Source organism: Drosophila suzukii, chromosome 2L, assembly GCF_043229965.1.
Source record: "Drosophila suzukii chromosome 2L, CBGP_Dsuzu_IsoJpt1.0, whole genome shotgun sequence".
Taxonomy (NCBI): domain Eukaryota; kingdom Metazoa; phylum Arthropoda; class Insecta; order Diptera; family Drosophilidae; genus Drosophila; species Drosophila suzukii.
Window position 1 is genome coordinate 3,133,622 of NC_092080.1, and position 18,095 is coordinate 3,151,716.

At 39.6% G+C, this 18,095-nt stretch overlaps 1 protein-coding gene across 1 annotated transcript; it reads right to left on the reverse strand.

Annotated features, from left to right (window-relative positions):
* Nucleotides 1-2,143: 2,143 nt before the first annotated feature.
* Nucleotides 2,144-8,755, reverse strand: mid (midline). Its single transcript, XM_017068358.4, has 4 exons — nucleotides 8,275-8,755; nucleotides 5,627-6,071; nucleotides 4,441-4,726; nucleotides 2,144-3,861 (listed from the first exon to the last, which is right to left on the reverse strand). The coding sequence occupies exons 1-4, from the start codon at nucleotides 8,471-8,473 to the stop codon at nucleotides 3,019-3,021; spliced, it is 1,773 nt and encodes a 590-aa protein (XP_016923847.3). The 5' UTR covers nucleotides 8,474-8,755; the 3' UTR covers nucleotides 2,144-3,018.
* Between the last annotated feature and the right edge of the window lie 9,340 nt (nucleotides 8,756-18,095).

An 18,095-nucleotide genomic window follows, 5' to 3' on the forward strand; every position in this document is an offset into this window, starting at 1 on the left:
CCCCTTCGCCGCCCCATCTACCGTTAGACATTTTGCCCGATCATGTTTGGGTTAATGAGTGGGGCGTGGCAGGGGCAGCGCTGATTGTTGATTGCCGGTTCAACTTGCAACTTGCCTCGAACGCGTGGCCACTCATTCTCGGGCTGCAAATGCCGCATATTCGGAAAGTCATGCTTCAGAATTTTATTTTTTTTTAATTTTAAAATGGAGATAAGATTTTTTATAAAATTCAAAATTCAAACACTGCATTATTATAATTTTAGGATTATTAATGTGGCTATTTTATATTATTTCATCTCTAAACAATTTTTTTCATCATTGTAACTCAATTAAAAAAAAAGGGTGAACCATATTTTAAAAAGTTCTTAGCTTAATTAAATTTAAAACTAAATTGTAAGACCTCAATATATAATTTGTAAGCATTTTTTCCAGTTCACTAACCTATTTCCATTCAATTATGTTTCAATTGCTTATAATTTTCCAAAAACTAAAAGAACTGTATTTTTTCACGCCCCAATACGCCATAATTCACTTGAAAAATATGTTTAATTTTAATGGGTTCATTTTCAAATCGATTTCCCTTCGCCGGAATAAATCAATTCGGGACCAGCCCACCCACGCCCCACCAATTAAGTGGCTCAAATATTTACAAACGCCCCGCGGGAAAATTTAAATATTTTGTCACTGTTTGTTGGACACCCGACATTTAACCTTAGCCCACAAGTCTGCTGATCATCAGACGCCCCATCGCTGGGATACACCATGTATAGTATATATACATATATATATTTATGGTATGGGGTGATGGGATGACGGGATGACGGGGGAGTACGAGAAGCCTCCGAGATCCACAGCTGCGTCAGCATCATTTACATTCAAATTAAAACGAAAACGGAACAGAAAACGCCAAAAGGAAATTTATGCCAAGGGAGCTCAACCCAAACCGAGAGTTTCCCCATCTTGTTCGCCTGGCAAATGATGAGTTTGTTACCATTTTTGTGTGGGGCGGCGCTCTGTTTGTTTTGACACTTGGGTCTACATGACTACATGGATCTTTGGCGGTCTTGGCCTATAAATTACCCCGACATTTGACATATGTATATGCCCCTCGTAGTGGTTGCTCCTGTAAAGATCGCCGGCTGGCGATAGCCTAATGTTTTGTTTGTTTTTCCGATTAGTTTGTAATTAACTCCGGCCGAAGATCGCCGCCCAGAGATATCTACATAATGTCCGAAGGGAAAGTGCAGGTATAAATATAAATTTGGCAAGTGAGGTGCCAGATAGACAAATGCCGATAGCACCTTTTTCAATGAGTTCACCATATAATTGGAGGAAGTGTTGCTATTATTATTTTCCGTCCCCACAAGATGCTTATCCCCTAAGTTAATTTCTTTATAATTAGGCAAAGAGTGGCAGTAGTATACCTATATAGTTATCAAAAAATGCTATTATTTCCGATTAGTTCGGGCCCTCCATCAAAATGGGGAAAAGTGGAAATTTCCCAAGACCCTCGATACGATTTTCGTACGCATATCCACACCAGAAACTCAGACCCAAATCCAGTGCCCAATCATCCATAAAGACTCCACTTAAGACCCAAAACTCCGGCGTGTCAATCGAATTTTCTGAACACCCGAAAATCCCAATGAAAAATTTCACTTTGAGTGACCATGAAAATGCATTCGTTCGAACACGAGAGTGTGTGTATCTGCGTATCTGTGTCTTTGTATCTGTATCTTTTCCAGTCCCCTTCAGACTGCATTTCGGTTTTCAATTTGTTCTGCCGGCAAGGCGACACTTGCACCCAAGGAATTACGCCTATGTGGAACAGGATATATCTGCAATATTCTGTGAGAATTTCAAACAGGATTTCTGGCTACTTTGCATAGCTGTGAAATGGAGTGTTTGCCAGAGCATTATAATGCGTAATTTATGTGGAGTATTTTTTATAAAGGAAATGTGAGTCTTGAAGAAACTTGAGATACTACGGAAATTGCTGGAGATTTCTTTGAACAAATGACTCCGAATTTTATGGCTGATAATAAAACTAAAAAACCGTTTTAAGCAGGATATTAAAAAGATTCCCAAGACCATCTTAAATTTCTCTACCATATTTAAAACACCCCCAATAAAAAGATATTAGTTTACTTTTTGGTTCACATAGTTTTATTTATTTTTGATTTGTTTTTGTATGTTTGTGTTTTTTTTTGTATTTTTTTTGTTTAATAGTTTTTGTTTAAATATTTTTCGTGTTTTCACTTTTCATTAGCGTTCACATTGAATACAGATTATGGTTTTACTCTCCTCTAATTTATGCTAAATAAATCTTCTCGTTTCCGCCGGATAAATAGAACTAACTGAAGCGTCTATGAATTTATTGTTAATACTATGAATATATCATTAGATGTAATAGCATAACTAACGATTAATGTTTACACTATATAGCTATATATAGTTTACAATCGTGCAGCGTTTTTATTTATAAATATTTAATTTCTGCTTTTTTATATGCATAGATTTTTGAGTGAATTTTGTTCTAACTTTACACTGAGATGAGTTTGTCTTAACAACATTGAAACATTTGTACAATAAATTAAACTTAATTACAAAAATTCTCTAGGGGAAAGTGAGAAGAACTGTACAGCTTATAAATAATTCAAAATTTTTACAACAAATAGAGAGAAATGTTTTCTTAGCTTTTTATGTAGAAACAACAAATAATTTACAACATTCAAGAAGAGGTTTTCTTTTTCGTTTAGTTTGCACTGAGACTAAAAGTCGTCATAAAAATTTAAGAAACAAAAAAAGTAAAGGAAGTTTTTTGAAGAGTTTTTGAATTCCATTTTAGTTTGTTATAAATATTTAAATAAATTTAAAAAAAAACGGTTTTAACACTTTTTAGTATTATTCGGTATTTTTTGATAATGTTTTCTTTAGTATTTCTGATAGAAGACGACTTTCAACCTCAATGTTTCTAGTTTTAATACTGCTCGTGGCAAGAACTTGCTGGCTGTCAGCTTAGTGGGCGGGGCTGCGGGAGGCATGGACCGCTGGCGGGGAGCCGGCGGCCGAGGACGGTGGCCCCTGACCCTGCCCCTGCCCCTGACCGCCGGGCAGTTGGTAGGGACTGAAGCGCTGATACTGACGCGGTCGCATGTCGGGCGACGGCGATCCCGATGACGTCGACGAGGGCGTCGATGCGGTGGGCGGGGGCGGGGGCGTCCGGTTGGCGGCCATCGCTGCTGCCGCCGCGGCCGCCTGCGCCTGCGCTTGAGCCTGAGCGGCGGCTTGGGCGGCGGCGGCCTGCTGATTGGCGCTGGCCAAAAAGCCGGCGGTAAGTTGCGGCCACTGCTGCTGGAACATGTGGAATGCCCCCAATCCAGGAGGAGGAGGAGGTGGTCCCGCTGCCGCCGCCGCCGCTTGATACATTTGTGGCATCATCAGCTGGGCATACGGGGAGTTGCCCCCAAACATCTGCAGGTGCTGGCGCGCCTTCTCAAAAAGCGCCATCGAAGAGGGATCCCCCTGGGCGGCAAACTGTTGCATCAGCGGATCGGGAAAGAGACGCAGGGGCGAGCGGAGCTGCTGCTCCAGGAGCAGGGCCTCCATGGGATCGCGATCGAAGTCGGTGAGGCGGGAGGAGTCGCGGAATCCCTTGGCGAACGGATTCGAGTCGATCTTCAGCTTGGTGATCAGCTGGTTCTGGTAGGCCGTCACCGCCGTGAAGACCGTTTCGGGGAACACGTAGGTCTTGTGGTCCAAGTCGTGCAGTTCCTTGGGGTTCGACGGAATGCTCTGGCCATGGCTCAAACGCACCAAGTGGATCCTGGGCTGGTAGCGGTGCATCGAGTTCAAAACGATCTGGAAGGGGAAAAGAGAGGGAGAGAGGGTTGCATTGTAGTAAGTCAGTTGAAAATGGTATAGGGGGTCTATGAGGTTTAATAGAGAAAATGATTGATATAACCTTTTTTAAAAAATCCCTAAATTGTCTTGAGTATAATACAACCATATAATACAACCATAATTTATTAAAATAACATATATTGATCTTCTAACAAAAAAAGTTCGGGTTTTGAAAGAAGTTTCCCAAATATTACCAGTTTTAAAAATAAAGAAAATAATACTAATGAATGCAGAAGACTTGGCAGTCTTTAAAATATTTTTATATAAATAAGAAAAACCATAGAACTCTGATAAATGCAGAGGACATACAATAAGATACTTTAAGAAAACATAAGCAATATAAATTTTCCTATTTTTTCAGCTAGGCTACATTAATCAAGGGAGAATATCTTTCTGTATATATTCCCGTCTTTCAAAATTATCAATCATTTAGCACTCGCGGCTAATCGCTACCTCAGCATCTGACTGTCTCAGCAACCGAGTATCTGAGTATCTCAGTATCTCGGCATCCGAGTATCTTTGGTATCCGCGACTCACCTGTCCGTTCTTATCCATTTCGTTATTAGTCAGCTTCACCTTCTCGAAGGAGATAACTTGTTTGCGCAGCGCCTCGCAGCTGAAGGGACTGTCGGGATGGGCGTAGAGGCGGGCTGGGGGGGCGGGGTCGGCCTTGCCGGCCACCAGCCAAGCGGACCGGTGGTAGGCGTACCGATACCGCTTCGAGTCCATGGGGATGATGTCCATAAGGACGGCGTAGCGATCGGCGGGCTGGATTTGCCTCAGCGGACCCGAGAAACTCACGCGCACAGTGGGGAACATGCGTCTGGAAAGGGTAACAAAAAAAATAATTCGATTAGATTTTCGTCTTTTATTCTAAACATTTTGGGGATTGCCACACAGCTAGTTAAGTCCACAATTTATAGCCCTAGTCTGGGGGCTCTACTACATTTTCCCATATTTGCCTTGACCTTTTCCTGCTTTGACAAGTGCAGACAATGAAAACAAAAGCGAGACTCTTCCTTTTTTCAAGTCAAAATCTGTATTTCTCAGCTCAATATCCTGTGGTTTAATGTGTCCCTCCAAAAATCCGGTGACATAACCTCGGGGACCGCCCTGATGTCTGCGACTTCGAGGTGTGATTTTTACAATATCATTAGGGTGTCTATCCATGAGACCTGTGTGCGTGTGGCAAGGTGTGTGGACAACCCGTGGATATTTGGATTGAACTTGTTCCCATTCTCCCGCTGACAACAGCAACGCCCTTAGCTCTGATTTTCCTCCAGCAGGTATACAAATTTACCTATTTTTTGGCACAGTTTTGAAAGAGAAGACCCCACACAGTCCCTGAGATGGCATGAAATTTTTGTTGACATTGCAAAACATTTGCAGAGCCAATTTATGGGCAAAGAACATTTTTAATAGTGAAACAGGAACAGTTGATTTGGAAATAAAAGAGTTTTCAGGAAAGGTGATGAGCATAATATTGTGGGATAAGAAAGGGATTTCAAAGATTCTTACAAGAAAGGGACATAGCTTCAATGTAATATAAAGAGTCCCAATAAATTCAATTTGTATACCAATTTTTGGCTAAAAATATTTAAGCACCTCCCAAAATCTCCCACGTTGTTCCCCCATTTAAACTAATGCCTGTTTGCACTACCAACTGACTGGCTGACTAACTGATGGATGGATGCCTAGATGGTTGGTTACCTAAGATGCTTACCTGCCCGTTTTGGTGATGATCATCTCGGTGCCGAGATCGTGAAAGCGATCCCACAGCTCTTTGGTCTCCAGGTGGCACTGCACCGGCTTCAGCTCGTCGCAATTGCAGGAGCCAACGATTTTTGGGGCCTTCTGCACCGGTTCGGGTGTCAGACGCTCCTCACTGTCCTCCGTTCCCGGGGATTGGGGCGGTGTGGAGCAGCGTCCTTGGCTGCTGGTGGAGCTGGTGTTTAGCTGCGATTCGGCGGAAGCTGTTTGTGCCACGGCGCCACCGCTGTTGCGACTCTTGTGTGCCACATTGTTGTTGTTATTGTTGTTGTTGTGGTTGTGGTGGCTGTGATGGTGGTGCTGATGGTGGTTCAAACGTCGCGCCTTGGTCGGCGGCTCCTCGGCATCGCTGCAGTCGACCACATCAACGTCAACCTCATCCTCCACCGAAATGGGACCTTAAATGACACAACAAGGAAAAGCGAAAATTGAAAATTAAATGTGAATTACAGGCATTGGTTGGGCTAAGGTTAAATGATAAAAATGCACAAGGGAAAAACGCTAAATAAAATATACGGAAATAATTTATAGATTTTATTACAAGCTTTTCTAGCTATCCGATAAAAACCTGGGAAAATAATAGATTTAAAATATGATTGAACATTATATTTTGTATATGTTACTTTTTTGTTTAAAGTACTTCATTTATATTTTAAAAAATAATAGATAATGGTATAAATATTTCAAATATGTTTTCAAAATACTTTAAGTTCTTTGCATATATTTTTTGCATTGTTTGACTTTAAAGGCAATTTTACTGTATAAAATCATGAACAATCGGTTTGAAAACCTCACTAATTTTTTCAAATATTATCTATATCACATCACACGATCTAAAAGATATTTAGAGATTTTTTGACTGTAGAAAATCACAAATTTTTCCTTTGAAAACCTCACTAAACTTTTCCCAAAATCACTATTTTCTATCACAAAATCTTATAGATATATCCGAATTTTTCAACGATTTTTCCGCTGTGCATTTGGCTCAACTGAGGCCGCTTTTCCGTTGACAACATTGAGTGTTAAAGCTGATTTCGCGGCAGACAGCGTGGAGTCGTCTCATATTCTTGGAGTTTCCGCTTCGCTTCGCGTTACGATTGAAATTACAATGAGACAATGAGACGACCGCTGGCTTAATTGGCAAACTGAACACAAATTGGCAATTAAACAGCCCGAAAGTCTAGCTGCGATTGCTCTTTTTCATTGCATAAACTGAAAAGTCGAGGGCCTCAAGGTGTGTGCAAAAGTTGATGAATAATATTTATGTCTATAGGGCCAAAACGAAACATGGCATACGCTTTCCATTCTTTAAGCCAAAACCGATAACGAAATGATTGAGCAAACCCATATGCCCTTTTGGCAGTAGGCGATTCCAGACGGTAGGTGTTAAAATGCTAAATAAGCAAACGGAAAACGACGGTAACAAAAAGCCAAAAGAAATAAACAAAACAAAAATATGAAATTAAAAAGCTGCATATTTGATAAAAGATCGTAAAACATGAATGCTTTGTTTTGATTTTGACCGTCGCTAATTTTCTGCGCCTCGTAAAATTAGTAAAATGAAACACATTGTTGAAAATTAATTAACATAATTAGCAGCTTTTGTTAGCGTCCGCTGGAAATATGAATCCAAGCGATTAGATGCTGTGCACAATTTGCATATTATCGCTGCAAGTGTTCGGTGTTCATGTATAAAAATATATATCTGATCCGCGATCTTTGGCTTGGCTAATTGCGAATGCCGTCGGCCAGAAAGAACTAGTTTTTACGATTCCAACCGGGCTCAAACGCCTGCTAATTGTCAATGGCAATTAAATGGAACTCTGCGCACCCAAAGCGACAACAGTAATTTAATAGATTCGTTGTGCAATCAATTAGCGATTGTCTTGTGGCTAATAATGTTTGCATTCGCCGGTCAAGTTTGCTGGGTTATTCTAAGGCGTCGAGTTGTTAATGGGATTATGAAGTTGTATATCTTTTTACTTAAATTCTTTTTATTCTGGTCTCTGGCTACGAATTTTAGGTTTGTATCTCTAAGTGGTCCCTAATAATTATCTTGGTATCTTCAAGGAACACGATTATCAGTTCTTAAGTTCAATTTTGTATTGAAAAAACATATAAAACACCTGTTTTATCTAAAGATATATCCTATAAATTCTTCATGCACAAACAAAGACTTAAGAAACTAACCAATTTACACTGAATCTCCAATTGACATTAAAGTTTTGTATCTTCATAATTATATCTCTACATATTTACCCTGAATGTTTTATATATTTAGTATATCTTTACACATCTTTTAAAGTTCCCATCAGCAAAGTATCTTTAAGATACATATTGACACATCTATATCCAAACAGGTGTATTTTTATTATATTTGTTCAAAATTACAAACAATAGTTCTCTTCGCTTTATAAGAAGTATCTTTAAGGTATGTTTTGGGTTAGAACTGTATAATACCCAATTTAAAGCTTGTTACTCAATTTTTTTTTAAAAGTATCTGATGTAGTATTTTTTCTATCCACTGATAGGGATTTTCCCGATTTCCTTTGTGAAACCTCTTCCCAATTTAGGGTAATCTATAAATGTATCTCAACTTACTTGCACTGCGGATGGAGGACTCCCGACTGGAGGCATCTTCGCGGGCCATGATGGCGGCGATGGAGAAGTCCGTCGCTGAGCCGGCGGCACTTTTGCTGGCGGTGGTTGTTGTTGTTTGTGCACTGGCATTCGGAGCGGTATTTGCGGGGGCAGCGGGCACAACGCCGTTGCACAAATACGGATGCGAACCAACCAGCATTTTGTAGGGTATCTATTCGTTCTCTATAAGGACTTAACTAGAAAATACCTTGGTCAGGTATTTAGATATTGTATCTGGTCACTTGTCAACACTTGGCACTTATAAAGCTAGCTGCATTTTCAGCACTTTAAGCTTGGTATGGGATCTCAAGGGGTTTTTTGCTTTCAAAGGTGTTTGTATCTTGCAGATCTGTATCTTTATATCTTTGTATCTTTCTTTCTGTTGCTTTGGCGCACGCGAACTGAGTATCTCGCGGACTGAGTGTGTGCGCAACGGAAGGCAGGCGACGACGAACTGAATTGTGTCAGGAAATTGTTGCCGCTGAGAAGAGAAGCCGAAAACGACGGCAGGCGCAAAACTCGGGAAACCAGTTTTCCCTCTTAGCATGCCCAGCCAAGTGCAAGCGAGACAACTGTATGGCTCACGTCTAAAAATACAAGTGAGAGCGGTGCAGCTATAGGGCACTCACCCGCTGAGTGAAAACTCTCTCGCTGGTTTTCCAATGGGAAAAGCGGCGGGGGAGGCAACGTGCGACAGAGAGAGAGGCGGCGCTGTCAGCAACTTGCGCCCCTCTCTTTCCCTCTCCGCTCCTCTCTCTCTCGCGAACGCGTCATAACTCATTTACAATTAAAAATGTCGGCGCTTTCGTCTCTCTCGCTTGCACTTAACGCCCCCTTGTATTTGCCTCTCTCTCTAGCTCTCTCTCTCTGCCCCTCTCTTTCTCACCCATTTATGAAGTGCCAACGTTTTGCTTGCGGTTTTTCTTCGCCCTTTTTTTAGACAACTTTTCGCCGTTGTCGTCGCATTCCATTTCCTGTTATCTCCTCTTCTCACGTTTTCTTCCATCTTCCGTTTTTAGCGGCTGTTTCATTTCGTTTCCAACACGTTCCGTATCTCACTCAGTTTTGAGTGAGTTTTTCTATCTTTGAATTATATTTTTTCCCGTAGCTGCATCCTGATGTTTTTTGCTTTTTTTTTATCTGCAAGGACATGGACCTTGAGTCAAGGTTATTACAATCAGGCGTTGAGAATTTATTAGTTTCAGCGATGATAATGTGGGGCTAACAGCTTTGAATGGAAAAAACACAGTTAATTTATACTTAAACATACACCTTGTTCCTTATTTTAAATATTAAAAAAAAAATGTAGTTAATAAATAAAAATGTATTTTTTTACTGGGGCGCCGTCTTATATTATTTGGGAACACATAACATATATCAAAATATAAATATAAATTTTAAAATGATAAAAAGATTTTAGAGTACTTTAAAATTACCTTTTAAAGTTTGTAGAAAAATACGATCTAAATTCATTCCGAGATACAAATATTATTAATTTAACTACAAACGTTTTAACACGTTGTTTTAAAGCTACACAATCAACCCCTTTAAGAGAACCCTGAATTTAAATTTCTACCATGGCTACCCACCACCAAAGAAGTTCCCTTAGCAAAACCACTAAAAAGTAAATAACAGGGATCATTCCAATTTAGTAACGCCCCATCAATGTAACATTTTGTATAATAGCCCCTGAAATAAATTCTCATATTTTGCATGCCTTATGACAGAGGTCACTCCTCTGGAAAAATCCCCTATAATATTTACAAATGTCAACAAATCGTTATGTTTCCCAGGCCAAAGTCAAGACCTTTGTCAGTGCCAATTAACCCGCTAAAAAATGCAAAGAAAATGCGGTTAAGCAAAAGGAAATTCATACCAAGTGACAGTTCGTCAAATTCATTACGTGTCGTCGAGGGTCGCCAATCACAGAGAAAGGAAATCCTGAGATCCGGAACCCAAAGATCCTAACTAACTAACAAGCTGACTAATCCCGCTTATCCTGTGCGGGGAAAATATCTTCTTGTTGTGTGATTTTTGTAATTTGAGACATTTTTTTACGTCGGGGAGAGACAAAGTGGGCATGTCACTTTGACACTTTCACCCTGGGAGAAATGGTGAAAGTGGAGTGGGAGGGATACTTCGTGTGTGTTCTAGTTACAATTGCAGTCAAGTTTATAGTACATTTTTAAAAGCATTCGTATACTTTAAGCTGGACACAGCATAAAGTAAGTTTTCTGTTATATTCTTAAATAAATAATTAGCATATATCGTCAATACTTAGTAGTGATATTTGATTGACTTTTTCCTAATCTAATCTTATTATAATCCCAATACAAAGTACAATACCTCAAAAACTTAAACCAAATTAATACAAGCCCCTACCATTTTTCAAAATATTTTGTAAGGCTGTTATTTTAAAACAAAATAAAATTAAGCTTATATAATGATTTTAAAAAACTTCGTTAAGCTGCAAAAATAAAAATTTATAGATGTAGGACCAGCAATGACTCCTACTATTTTGCCCTTTGCTGTACATCTACATGTGTGTCTTTTTAGGTGGCAGTCGCGTATGTCACCAAAATGTCAAAAGCCAAGGAAAACACAAGTTGTGAAAACAAAGGGCAGCCGCTCCGAAAAAGTGGCCACTTGGCACTTGTAAAAATAAACAATTTCGCTTGTTAATTAGTGCGGCTAACTGTCCTCGTTTGACTTTCTCCTTGTTATGTCCTTTCCCTCTTGAAAACTCAAGTATTTGGCCCTCGGCTTTGTCGGCAATTTATAATTTCTTCGATACTTTTCCCTTCTTTTGTTAACGATCGCTTTGGGTAATCGAATACTTTCACTTTGATTTCAACCGACATGGAAATTTCCTCTGGTCAATGAGAAGGACATATTTTCCTGCTCCAATTTTCCCGGGCGGTCACTTTGATTGATGATGAACGGCAAATAGATAACTAATGTTTTGAGCCGACTTTAATTTCATTTTCATTTTTCACTTGGCTCACTTGAGTTTCCCTTATTTTGTCTGCGGCATTTCCGCTTCTTAAGTTCAAATAACACTTTCCGGGGCTTCGATTGCAAAGGGTTTATCAAGGGGGTTTTCTTTTCCCCTTATTTTTTGAGCACTTTAGCCGCCCTGAAGTGGGAGGCACGTGTTCTTATTATTTTTATTTTTATTTCCATTTCCATTTATTCAAGGGGTCTCAAGACGAGGAAGCGGAGAATTTCCGTTGGCACTTGCCGCGACTTCGAATCTGCCCGATAAGCATTAAAACCGGAAGCAACCCAAGCACTATTGGGTTTCTATTTATAAAGCGGAATCGCGGCAACATGTGTGCTGAGATGTGGAAATATTAAGTTCGCTTTGGTATCACTGCTTGTAATACAATGTATTGCATAAAAAAATATTATGTGGGGCTACCTGATATTACAATAACACGCTTATCATAAAGAACTTGCTTGTCATTTATTTATTTTTAAATCTGATTAAAAAAATACAAAAGCTATTAGTAGGTACTACGTATTGTGTAAGCTACATGATAATATATCAACAGAAATATATTTACCTTTTTTGGTAATTTAGCAAAAATGAACTTAGTTTCGTAAACATATTTTTGTATTCATGGTATATTTTCGGATTATACTCTTTTTATACTCTCCTTTAAATTTCTCCTATAAAAATCGTTCTACAAAATTAATAAATCATAATACAACGCTAATAATAGTAATTCTTTCTTTAAAGAACCCCAAATCATTTCCAGTTCCTTATATTTAGAATTCATTACTTAATGTTTTTTTTTAATTTTTGTACTCTAATTTTATCCTACCTATACCAAACAGCATTACAAATTTAATAATTCATAATCCAGCGGAATCTCTGTTCTGCCCCCTAAGATCCTCAATTCACATTAGGCATTTCCAGTTTCTGGTGCCGCATTGTCTGGCGAGGACATTTGGCAAATCATCTTTCATCCTTCACGCATTTCCCTCGTGTCCTGCGGTCTGCCCGCAAATATTTACCAAATATTTTCCATTATTTTCAGTTGTTTGCACTGAGAACGCCCACAAAAAATGAAGAAAAAAGAATATTTCTGGGTGTAAGAGAAGGAAGAAGGCTGGGCAACCGGTTTGTCTGGGTGTTTTGTTCTGGAATTTATTAATAAAACTCATTGGGTTGGGTTTGCTTTTTGGGCTTTGCCCTGGGGACCCGGTTGTTTTGGGTCTGGGTGCATCTTCAAACCGGGGCCGACGCTTTGATAAATGCCCGACAATCTTTGGCTACCGGGTCCGAGTTTTTCCACTCATTTTTCCTCTTAGCCCGGTAGCAATTCCGCTAAAAGTTGGCCAGTCTCCTCCTTTTTTCCAGTGCTTTGTTTATGCAAAAAACCACAGAGGACCGCTAGGAATTGTGGCGAAAATTTCTGGGAATTCCCTTTTTGCAGACCCCATAAATCTTTGTGTATCTCTGAGGTGGCTTCTGAACATATATAAATGTATCTGTATCCTACGTGTGTGCAGTAACAATTGTCACACCTTTCGGCGGCCACTCAGCAACCCCCTCTGCGGTGCTGTGTGTGTAATTTGACTCATTAACAAACCGAATCCGAGCCTCAATCTCTGGCTGTCTGTGTGTTTCTGAAGGGTTTTCGGCCTGTCTATGCCACATAAATCACAACTTAAACGATGCGTAATGCTGAGGCCCCAGATCTTGGCTTTATTTATTTGTTTTTTTTCTGCTCTCGAAATTTATGTCATTGTCGGGCAACGCCTTTTCTTGTTTTCCCTTCAGTTTTTTTAGTGTTTTCCCCATGCAATTGGAGTCGAAGCTCGGGCACTGGCTTAATCTTCACTAAAACGCCCATTTTGTGCACCTTAACACTAAATTTACATATCCACCCGGGCAGCTGGTGGATCCTTCTCTTTTTTTATGGCCCAATTACAGACGGCGATTTCACATTGAAAATCTTGACTCTTGGGCAGCTGCAAAATCAGCGACTTGGGGATTGTATCTTCAAGATGCCGGAGATTACCCCAAGTGCCCATAATTGCAACTGGCGAAATGAGTTCACTTGGAGTCGGCAATTTGCCGGTAATTATTACCCAATCCGCAGCGCAGAGAAAACTGCTAAAATTATAATGAAATTTCATAAATTATTGAGAATATTACACAGCAGCAAAATGTCAAATTCGCAAAATGTTACGAGTGCAAGGTGAACTTTGTATTAATTTAATTTATCGTTTATTTTAAGGTGTTATTGCTTTGCAAGATTTTAATAAAGATGTCCTTTTATAAACACGTTTTGCATTATTTTAAATATATTCCTCTAATTATGATATAATACTTTTAATGTAAGTAAAGTTAGGTTAATCAAATTAATGTAATAATGTAGCAATTATAGAAATTAACATCAGTTTGTTGATTATGTTTATTGGTTTGTATCTTTTGCTTAATTGTATTTCTTAATAATATCTTTCGTAAAAAGTAAAAAGATATTCTGCTGTTTAAATACTTTTTTTTTAAGATTTCGATACGTTTGTTAGATTTAGTCAATATAAATATTCCCAAAAATCATTTTCGAAGTTTCTGGAGAACAACATTTATTGTTTGTGTGTTTCTATAATTTTTTTCTTATCCATAATTTGCGTATGCTAATCCCTAAAGTATTTCCTTTACGAGCGGCTCATTTGTAGTGGAGAATTCTGCGAATTTCTAGGACTTCCTGGGGCAGGATCAAACGCACCGTCCTCTGACAGATATCCTCCAGTGCGGTTGATCGAAGGACTCCTTTTTTAAGGTGTCAATTACAACAGGTCCCCAGAAGGCGAGAATATCCTGTGCCATTTGAACTTGACCGCCAAGAGGAGAGTATTTTTTGATTGTTTGCCGAAGGAGTCCTAATCCGCTAAAGGCGCAACACCCACTTCTGCCCAGGAGCTGCAATTATCCCTATTGGCCAGCGCCCACCAACTGCGACACAGGTGCTCTCGGGGAATGGGTATTTCAAAAAAGATCTATCCTAATCCTAGAGCAAAAAGTGTGAAAGTAGGAAGTCCACTGCGCCCTTTTGCACTTGCCGCAATCTCACTTTCATTCATTGCACAACATAATTGAGGGTCTCTAATTTTGGGTTGTCGTATACCCAAAAAATGGGCGGGTATCCCAGCATTTATATAGATTGACTTCTTAGCGCCTGGAACACGTGCAGCGGTTGATTAATGAAGTCGAGGGCTGGGGAAGTTCTCTATTTCTATGCCACAAAATGGTGGTTCCCAAAGATCGTTAAAAAAAGACACGAAACGGGGCAGCCTGCAAATGTTGCACATGTCCTTTTGTCATAAATTTAACCGAGGCAAGGAGGAAAACAAACAAACCAAATGTCCTTTGTATTTTCTGAAGGCACAAGTCAAGTCAAGCTGAACGGTTTGCTCTAAATGGAATTCAAATTGTGGACGAAAAGGGGAAGACTCCTCGAAGATGCTGCTGCATCTGCCCAGAAAAAGATCAGGCTCGGTCCTTCGTCCTTCGTTCAGAGTCCTTTTTGCCCAGCAATAGATCATTTTCCACGCTCTGTGAGTGCTTCCCCCGGCATTATATTGAAATTTGTTGTGTTGTGCCAACAAAATATTAAAAAATTTCATATTTGATTTGCATTTCAGGCAGCACAGCCTTTGAAATATGCTATCCCTCCATTATTCGACTTTTGATGCGGTTTTAATGAGCACTCCATAGTTTTGGAATTGGTTTTCCAGTTCACATCAATCATAATTAGGTTGCTTGTGTGTGGCTTTCAGGATGCTGTTTTTGGTCTGTGCCCAAGATGGTTTCCATTCTTTCGATTGTGACAGATACTGGATTGATTTGGAGGGTTATATGGTATATATGGGTAAAGTGACGGGATTTCGAGGCACAATCATCATTGGGTGATAATCCTATGAGGCATTTTAGTGGGTTTTTGTTAAGGGTTAGTCGTACATCATATGTTTATGACTTAAGTGGCAGGATGATAGGAAGTACTGTGGGTTAAAAATATGGAAATTAAAATATAGAAATTTAAATATGGCTATCGAACATATTTTCCCTTAATTATACCCGTTACTCGTAGAGTAAAAGGGTATACTAGATTCGTCGGAAAGTATGTAACAGGCAGAAGGAAGCGTTTCCGACCCCACAAAGTATATATATTCTTGATCAGGATCACTAGCCGAGTCGATCTAGCCATGTCCGTCTGTCCGGATGAACGCTGAGATCTCGGAAACTATGGGAGCTAGGCTATTGAGATTTGGCGTGCAGATTCCTGAGCTTCTTACGCAGCGCAAGTTTGTTTCAGCACAGTGCCACGCCCACTCTAACGCCCACAAACCGCCCAAAACTGTGGCTCCTACAGTTTTGATGCTAGAATAAAAATTTTAACTGAAATGTATTGTTCTCATCAATACCTATCGATTGACCCAAAAAAAGTTTGCCACGCCCACTTTAACGCCCACAAACCGCGAAAACCTGTGTCGCCCACAATTTTCATGCTAGATAAAAAATTTTAACTGAAATGTATTGGTCTCGTCGATACCTATCGATTGATCCAAAAAAAAATTTGCCACGCCCACTCTAACGCCCATAACGCTTAAATCTGTATACCGCCGGTAGGTGGCGCATTTTAATCTCTCTTTGCTGCTTGCATATCTCCATTTCCCTTTGAGTAACGGGTATCTGATAGTCGAGGTACTCGACTATAGCGTTCTTCCTTGTTTTTTATAATGTTGTGGTTAGATATTTAACCAGAACCATTCCTATTTAAAATGTGTTACCCTTGGCACTTTTTACACTCATTATTCACACTCCTCACTCGCACGTTCGCGTCCATTCAAATGAGTCAATGCCTTAATCTCTGTTCCTCATGTGAGGTCTTTCGCAACGCCCAGAAATGTTTTTGTGTTTTTGGGTTGCACGTCTAGGGTTTCGACTCCGTCTGCAACACCCTTTGAGGCAATGAGGCAATGGCCAAAAGGATACATCGCCCTCCTTTCGGCTTTTTGTAGGTGTTGCTAATGAAGCGCTGTGTGCGGTCCCTGGAAATTCGAGAGGCGTCAACAGGCGCTAAATCCGCTTAAATTGTGGCGGAAGAAGGCTCTTTTTCATGAGTTTCTTGACACCGAAAAATGAATGCATCTGTTTGAGGAAGGAAAATCATCCATACATGACTTTAACTTAATTGTATTTATAACAAATTTGCTCTAAATATATTGGTAGTATTTTTATCTAAGCATTTAAATCTAAAAATATAAAATATTTTAATACTTCCTTTAAACCATGTTCAAATTTGTTATAATTTTTATTAAATTAAATAAACGTTATAGTTATATACGTATTATTATTTTAAGTATAAATATATTTATGCTACTTACACAATATTTTGAAAAATAAATATGCGTACAACTAAATAAATTCCCTTTAAAAAAGGAAGTAGTTTGTATTTCATGTACATCAATTGATGATTTAATCAGAACCTGTAACTTTGTGGTTTCAGACTATCTTTATTTATACAATAAAATATGTAACTATTTCTTGAACCTAAGAACCAATTCTTTACTTAAATGCTTCTGTTTTTATCTTTTGTAAAAGCATGGCTAACAGTGCAGTACTCTTCAAGCCTTTTTATTAAGCTTCTACTTATTTTTTCGGTGTTGTGCATTACTTTTAGAGCTCGCGTGCAACTGCCGCCAGAAGCCGGAGGTTAAATGGCTTCTTTGCATTTAGCTTCGTTATCGAACTGTAATGAATTCATATTGCATTCGATTTCGATTCCTGTGCCAGCTGACTCCTTACATTCGAGAGGATGACTTTGACCTTATGTCGTCATTGCACGCAGCTCGATTGAATCGTTTAATTGCAGCAACATCCAGCAGGACTTTCTGCTGCCCATCGTCATTAGCGTAATTAGATCTTTCAGCTCAGTTTCGGTTTGAGTTTGAGTTTCAGGCTTGGCGTGTCCTTCTGTAATGTCAGCTCCTTTCTTTCTTACTTTGTATGGTTTTTTTTTGCTTTTTCGTACTCCTGCTCTTGTTCCACTAATTTTGATGCCGTGGAACGTGCGCAATTTGTTTACCATCAACATAATTGGCCTGTCCTGTTTCCCCGGGGCCCACTTGGGACGTTTTTTTAAGCGCTTTTTTATTTCATCGGGAAAGTCTTGTGGCCCAGGGCAATTAGTTGGAATGATTAAGCTGATGCGACTCCCGGCCAACTCTCCTTGGTAATTACATTAGTCGCTGCCCTCCGATGAATCAACGGCCACGCACTCACTCAAATTGGACCGGCCGACCATCTATCATAGGGATAAAGTACAGGGGACCACCGAAAATTCGATCGGAGAATATCCACAGCTGCGGTGCTTCATTTGTGACACTTTCCACAAAAACACGGAACAATGCGGAACTGTTTTCAATTGGACCTTATTCAAATATTGTGAATCCTGGTTAGCTTGTTTGTTTGTTTGTCGCTTTGTCAATCACGCTGATCGATGTGGTTCAGAAGAGGGGTCTTCGGGCGGGGTGTTTGCCCAGGGTTCGCCACACACACGCCACCCAGAAACGATGATTGATCACACATTCACATCACCCAGGAGTTTTCCATTTTCCGCATTGATTTGGCCCAGAACATTCAAACACGATCGTTGGTGGATGATGGCAGATCAGGGATCGTGTTTTACTTAAATGATTTTAAGATACTTTATTAACTACGAATATTTCCAAATATATTTATTAAACTACGCATTTGGTAAAATAGT